The sequence below is a fragment of the Humulus lupulus genome, chromosome 1 (genome assembly GCF_963169125.1).
Source record: "Humulus lupulus chromosome 1, drHumLupu1.1, whole genome shotgun sequence".
Taxonomy (NCBI): Eukaryota; Viridiplantae; Streptophyta; class Magnoliopsida; order Rosales; family Cannabaceae; genus Humulus; species Humulus lupulus.
Genome location: NC_084793.1, coordinates 83,244,814 through 83,251,839, shown reverse-complemented (window position 1 = coordinate 83,251,839; position 7,026 = coordinate 83,244,814). Strand labels below are relative to the sequence as shown.

Genomic DNA, 7,026 nt, shown 5'->3' with positions numbered 1-7,026 from the left:
CCAACACCTTATGCTTTCAAGGTGAGGGCATATCAATCAATGCCTTAATCTTATCTGGATTAACCTCTATTCCTTGTGTGTTTACTATAAATCCCAAAAACTTTCCCGAAGACACTCCGAAAGAGCACTTTTGTGGGTTAAGTTTCATGTTATACTTTCGTAGTACATTAAATCATTCTGCGAGATCATCCACATGGTTACTGTTATGTTGGGACTTGACCAGCATGTTGTTAACATAAACTTCCATGTTATTTCCTATCTGCTCGGAAAACATCATGTTAACCAGTCTTTGGTATGTGGCTCCAGCGTTTTTGAGCCCGAAAGGCATGACATTGTAGTAGTACAACCCCTTATTGGTTACAAAGCTTGTATGTTCTTGGTCCAGCGCATTCATGGCAATCTAGTTATATCTAGAATAAGCATCCATGAATGACATGATGTCGTGACCTGCACCGGCATCTACGAGCTGATCTATCCGAGGTAAAGGGAAACATTCTTTAGGGCATGCCTTGTTAAGGTATGAGTAGTCGATACAGGTTTGCCATTTTCCGTTGGGCTTCAGAACCAACACTGGATTGGAAATCCAATCAAGATAAAAGTCATCTCGTATGAATTAATTTGCCTTTATCCTGTAGACCTCCTCCTTGAGAGCCTTCTTTCTATCATCGTCTAGGAGTTTTCACTTTTGTTGCTTCAGGGGGAAGCTTCTATCAATGTTAAGTGCATGGCTTATAACATTCGGACTAATTCCCACCATGTCTAAATGTGACCATGCGAACACATCCTGGTTTTCTTTTAAGAAGTTGATTAATTGCAATCTCGCTTCTTTAGAAAGATTCTTACCCACTTTTATTACTTTCGTGGTATCTACTTCGTCGAGCTTGACCTCCTCAAGCTCTTCTAGAGGTTCGAGGTCAGTCCTTTCTTCTATTATGGGGTCGATCTCTTCATCTATCTCGAAGATCGACCCATCCTTCTCCTGAATAATTACAAGTGCTTGTGCACTTGTTTGATTTTTTTCCCTGTATGGAGATGTTGTAGCACTCCCTTCCTGTGAGCTGGTCCCTCTTCAATGTCACGATGCCACTAGAAGTCGGGAACTTGATGGCCAAGTGCCTAACAGATGATACTACCCCCAACCTAATCAGGGCGGGTCTCTCAAGTAGTACATTGTAGGCCGATGGGAGGTCCTCCAGGACAAACTCCATCATCTTGGTTACTGAGACTGGATAGTCTCCCAATATCATAGGGAGTTCAATGGATCCCATACAGGCAATCCCTTCTCCTAAAAAACTGTACAATGTTGTTGCACATGCTTTCAAATCACAAAGCGTGAGTCTCATCTTTTCTATAGTGGCTTTATAAAGGATATTCACCGAGCTCCCATTATCAATCAGGACTCGGCATACCCTCTTGTTCGTGAGTTGGAGAGTTATGACCAAGGGGTCGTTGTGAGGAAAATGGACGTGTGATGCGTCCTCTTCAGTAAATGTTATGGGTTAAGTCTCAACCATCTGTTGTTTTGGAGCTCATGGTTCAGGTTCATAGTGAGAATCGTCTCCAGCCTTTAGCTCATTCACGTATCTCTTTTGGGCGTTCCTGCCCGAACCTACGATATGAGGTCCCACCGTGATGGTTATTATATCCTCTCCATCAATCAGAGGGGGTCACTCGTCCTCCCGAGCTCGAGAGTTATCACTACAAGAAAAAATACTTTCAATAAGTCCGAAAAAGTATTATCAAATATATACCATAACACTTTTTGATGTGTTAAGGAAAGCGGTGTTATAGTAGGTCGGAGCACTTTGCATAACACTTTTCCATAGCTATAGGCATGTGTTATGGCATAGCCTACGATAATACTTTTGTTGTGTTATTTTAATAGTTAGATAAGTATTTCATTATGCTATTTATAAATAGATTATATAACACTTTTTTGTACTTATAAAGTAGTGTTATGAGACACTTTATAATAACACACTTTCTGCATTATAGAAAATAGTTTACATAACATAATTTTTTGCTTATAAACCAGTGTTATTGTAAAAGATACAATAACACATTTTTTGTATTATTCTAATATTTGAATAAGCTTGAATTATTTTTATATAAACCTGTACATTATAATTATTTTTTATTGCTTTAATTAAAACCCACTTCATTTAATATACTTAAGACACCCTTAACATTGTACAAATATATTTTTGAGTACCAATTATAGTTCATAACACATATAACCAAATAATTGTGTCAAAATACATTCAAGATTATCTAAAAAAACAATCCAAAAGTCTTAAGATATTCAACACTACCTAATTAACATAAACAAAAACATTCTCATAATAGCCAACAAAATAGTCTTAAACAGTTGCATATTTAAAAGTAGAGGTAGGAATTCATGATCTTCCAAATGTCAGCATACCAAAGCCTTCCAAATCAGATTTTCTTTTGCACTTCACTTGTTGAATCTGGTAAATAAAACATAAAAGAAAAACTAATGAGGTCATGAAATATCATATCATTCATCTAAAATAGTCAATAATATCATGACGCATAACCAAATTTACAATAATTGAGTTTGAATAATAAACAAGTTATTATATTACACACATTACTACAACTATCTATACTCAAGTGACCTTGGAACTTTAATTAAATGGTGCATAATATTAATTCAAATTGGCCTCGTTATCATTTTGTCTTTCTCATCTTCCCTATCAATTCAATCAAATAATACTATCATAATCTTGGATTGCATATCAGTTAATGTTGAACAAGCATTTATATAATCAAATAGCCAAATAAATACCTCTTGGAATAACCTTTTGAGAAGGCCATGCAACTGTAGAACCAACAGCTTCTCGTATAGTAAGCATCGCATAGTTAGGAAAAAATAAACAAGCACCAGGCACAACAACAACATCAACCCATACACGCATAAAATCTGGTCCAAGAGGAATTCCGTGTACCTCTAAGTCAAGATCACTAGAATCCCAACGGCCTTCAGCAATAATTGCATCTGACCAATCGAGCAAGTAGCAAGCATTCCTTGCTTCTGTAAAGTTATGGCCCTTTTTAACTCCAACACTCTGCAAAATTAATTTTGAAGACAGTATATTAGTTTTTGTATTTGTTTCCTTAAAAAGAAAGAATACAATTTGAAGATTTACCTTAGGAGAAGGAATATTGTTGGATTGTGGAATATTGTGAGACTGCCCCTCACTTGTTGTTGCTCTACCGCCCTAAATATAAACAACATGATAAGATGGATTTCAAAAATAAATTTTTTTAGTTATATAAGTACGAGAAAGAATTGTTACCAAGTGTCCTTTAAGTAAATTCAACATTTCTGTAATTTGAATCTTCATATTTAGTTTCTCTTCTTCCAACAATGTCATCTAGTCTTTACACATATTAACAACAGTTAATTTTGACCTTGTTACCCCCCTTCCTTTTCCGATTAAGCGTCTAGATTTTGGATTGCCAAATAATTTTGTTAATGCATCCTCATCAGTATTGTTTATAGTTCCAGATTTTGGGTCTTCGCGTATTATGTCAGCCAATTCTTCCTACCTCGACCATTTTTTCATGTTCAGCCTCAGCCACTTCTTGCAGTTCCTCATTTTCAACCTCTTTAAAAATTCTTCGAGCTTCTAATAACCTTTCTAGTTCATCATTAAGGGATCTTCTAGTCCTTAAACTTCCAAGTGCATCTCCATGTTTGCCATATTATCATTTGGAGATGGCTCCCCATTGTAGACCATACGACGAGTTGCTGCTCTTGTACGAAGAGCAGGTGGTGAGTCTATTACAACTCTAGAAGGTGCTGAAAACTTACGTAGGACACTCTTTTTCTTTAGAATAGGGCTCTGGTCCAACATATCATCCCAGTCAACTTGGCTTTTTAATGATTTTTTTCTTTTTTGGGCAACGATATTGCATAATGCACCTGGGTGTAGGTGTTTTTTTTTACTTTCTAGGAGATTTTCGTAATGTACTCATTTTTTTATTGAAATTACTGCAATAAAAAACAAAATAACATAAGAACTGAAATCATAAATGATACATATCCTTATCTTCCTAAATAAGATAAATAATTAATATATAAAATTAGAAACACAATATCAGTCAAAGAGTAAATAAAATCAGCTTTGTTTCATTGAAAGTATGAAAAAATTACATTTAAAGAGTCATAAGAGTAGCATAAATTTGAATGAAATTATACATATTGTTTCATTCTAGCCCCAAACACCCTCTATTTGAATCCTTTAAAGCTATATACCAATTAGATGACTCATTCTCTCTTGCATAAAATGCCTTTTTAACTTGAGATGCTAATACATATGGATCCCTAATAGACTGATTTTGCCCTATATTAAAATTTACAAGTGTATAGAAATCCAACTTCTTAACACCATTTTGAATATTTTCCCAATCGCACCAAAATAAAGGCACCTTAAAAGTAAAATAATCAAGAAATAGTGTATCCTTGATAACTCCAAAATACTCTTCTATATCATTCAACTGCCCACTGCCATGTGATTCCAAGTATGCACTACTGTTTTGAGTAGTTTTTTCAACACCTCTTTTATGAAACCAAATTTCATTAATCATGTAACCTTTATAGGAAATGACACTACAACTTGGGCCTTCAGCTAATTGAGCTAAGATGTCATCTACTTTGTTAGATTTAGAAATCTGAAAAGAAAAAAAAATATTGATATCAAATAAATTTTCTCATACTAAATGAAAATGTAAACTTGTATCTTTGCTTTAAAGTGTAACCTTATCATAAAACCATAAGGGGAACCCTTCAGAATGTCGATTCCACAACAAAGTTTGATTATCCTTCAAGTTTTTGTGCATTTCTTTTAGCTCATCCATATGGATATTGAGAAACGGTACTACAATATCTGAGTTGAATAACACATATCGGTGGGCTACTGCTATATCCCCTTGGTCAAGTTCAAAGCATTCTCCAGCTGATAGTGGATTTTCTTCAATTTCAGTACTATCTTGATTATCATTATGCTTCAAAAAGGTCTCACAAAAGCATACACATTCAACAGCAAGATAGTGATTTGCAATACATCCTTTTGTTCGTGCATAATTTGATACAAATCCTTTCAATACTTTCATATACCTCTCAAAATGGTACATCCATCGAAATTGCACCGGACCACAAAGTCTGACTTGTCGCGCTAAATGGAAAACCAAGTGAATCATTGTGTCAAAGAAAGAAGGTCGGAAATATTCTTCTAGTTTGTAGACAATTTCAGCAGATTCTAATTCCAATTTTATAATCTCCTCCTTATCAACCACACGTTGACACAATTCATGGAAAAACCTACAAAGTCTAAGGATTGTCTCTCTACAACCTTCCTCCATTAAACCCCTTATAGCAATAGCTAACAATTGTTGCATAATCACATGACAGTCCTGATATTTAAGTTCTGTTAGCTTATGTTTCTCCATATCTACACAGTTGCTAATCTTATAACTATATCCATAAGGCAATTTCAAGTCAAATAGTCTCTTACAAAACAACTTCTTATCTGATTTTGACAAAGTGTAAGCTGCAGCAGGAAGACGAGTAATTCCTTCTTCTTCATATGGGTTGAGATGACTCATAATGCCCATCTCTGTCAAATCTAACCTCGAGTTGTAATGATCTTTAGATTTTCCTTTGCAATCCAACAATGAGTTAAGAATGCTTTCATAAATATTTTTTTTCAACATGCATAACATCCAAGTTGTGACAAACAACCAAGATCTCCCAATAAGGGAGCCTAAAAAAATTGACTTTTTCTTCCATCCTTTATCAAACTCTAAACCACGACCCCTATTTCTACCCTTGCCAAAATCATTAGTGAATTCACTTAACTGCTCAGCTACTTCAACACCTGTTAATATAGTTGGACATTGTGGTGCTCTTTCCCTTGCCCTAGGAGTTGTATATTTCTTCTTTCGATATGGGTGATGTTGTGGAATAAATCGAATATGATTGCAAAAGGACATCTTCTTACTATGCTTCAACCAAACAACATTTGAGTTCTCTCCACATATAGGACAACCATACTTCCCTTTAGTCGCACATCCAGCTAAGTTTCCATAAGCTGGAAAATCATTTATGGTCCATAACAGCATGGCCTTTAAATTAAAAATATTCTTTGTAGAAGCATCATATGTATAAAAACCTTTCCATAATTCTAGTAACTCATCTATTAAGGGCTCCAAATAAACATCTATGTCATTCCCAGGTTGTTTTGGTCCAGGAATCAACATAGAAAGAAATGTGAATTCATTCTCATGGACATTGAAGGTGGAAAATTGTATACAACGAGCATTATTGGCCAACAACTATATGTAGAACTCATATTTTTGTAAGGGTTGATCCCATCAGCAACAAGTCCTAGTCGAAGGTTGTACGGTTCAAGTGAAAAATCTAGCCATCTCTCATTAATTGCATCACAAGCCTCTGAATCTACCGGGTGGCTCATTTTCCCATCCATTCTTTTATTAGTTGAATACCACTTTAAGCGTGAAATTGTCTCTTCATTTCTGAACATCCTTTGAAACCTTGGTGTAATAGGAAAATATCTTAACAATTTTGCAGGCTGCCCTTGTAGAATCTCCTTTGTGGGTTCATTTTGCTTCCATCTTGGATAGTGACAGGTGGGACACACTTGGGCATTAGTATTTTCTTTTGTGAACAAGCAACAATCATTCACACAAGCATGTATACGCTTATAGTTCAGATCAAACATCTTTAGAAACTTATTAATTGCATACATAGATGTTAGTAAGAGAATATCTTTTGGCAACATTGCTTTGATCATCTCCAACATCTCACAAAAGCCAACATCTGAGAATCCATGCTTTGTTTTTAGATTGTATAGCTCGACAATGGATGAAATTTTGGTGTATTTTAAACAACCTTCATACAATGGAGATTCAGCATCTCGTAATAGACTATCAAAATCATCATTGTTCTTATCATCATCCAAATCATTGACATTACTTGAA

At 35.2% G+C, this 7,026-nt stretch overlaps 1 protein-coding gene across 1 annotated transcript; it reads right to left on the bottom strand.

Annotated features, from left to right (window-relative positions):
• Positions 1-4,233: 4,233 nt before the first annotated feature.
• Positions 4,234-6,147, bottom strand: LOC133817472 (uncharacterized). The gene is made up of 3 exons (XM_062250005.1): positions 5,215-6,147; positions 4,786-5,031; positions 4,234-4,698 (listed from the first exon to the last, which is right to left on the bottom strand). Exons 1-3 carry the CDS (start codon positions 6,145-6,147, stop codon positions 4,234-4,236), a joined length of 1,644 nt encoding a protein of 547 aa, XP_062105989.1.
• Between the last annotated feature and the right edge of the window lie 879 nt (positions 6,148-7,026).

Coding starts and splice junctions, on each gene's coding strand:
- LOC133817472 (XM_062250005.1), bottom strand. CDS start 6,147: ATGCTGTTATGGACCATAAATGATTTTCCAGCTTATGGAAACTTAGCT. Junction 5,032..5,214: donor TTGACACAATGATTCACTTG/GTTTTCCATTTA, acceptor ACCTTTTTGAAG/CATAATGATAATCAAGATAG. Junction 4,699..4,785: donor CCTTATGGTTTTATGATAAG/GTTACACTTTAA, acceptor TTTTCTTTTCAG/ATTTCTAAATCTAACAAAGT.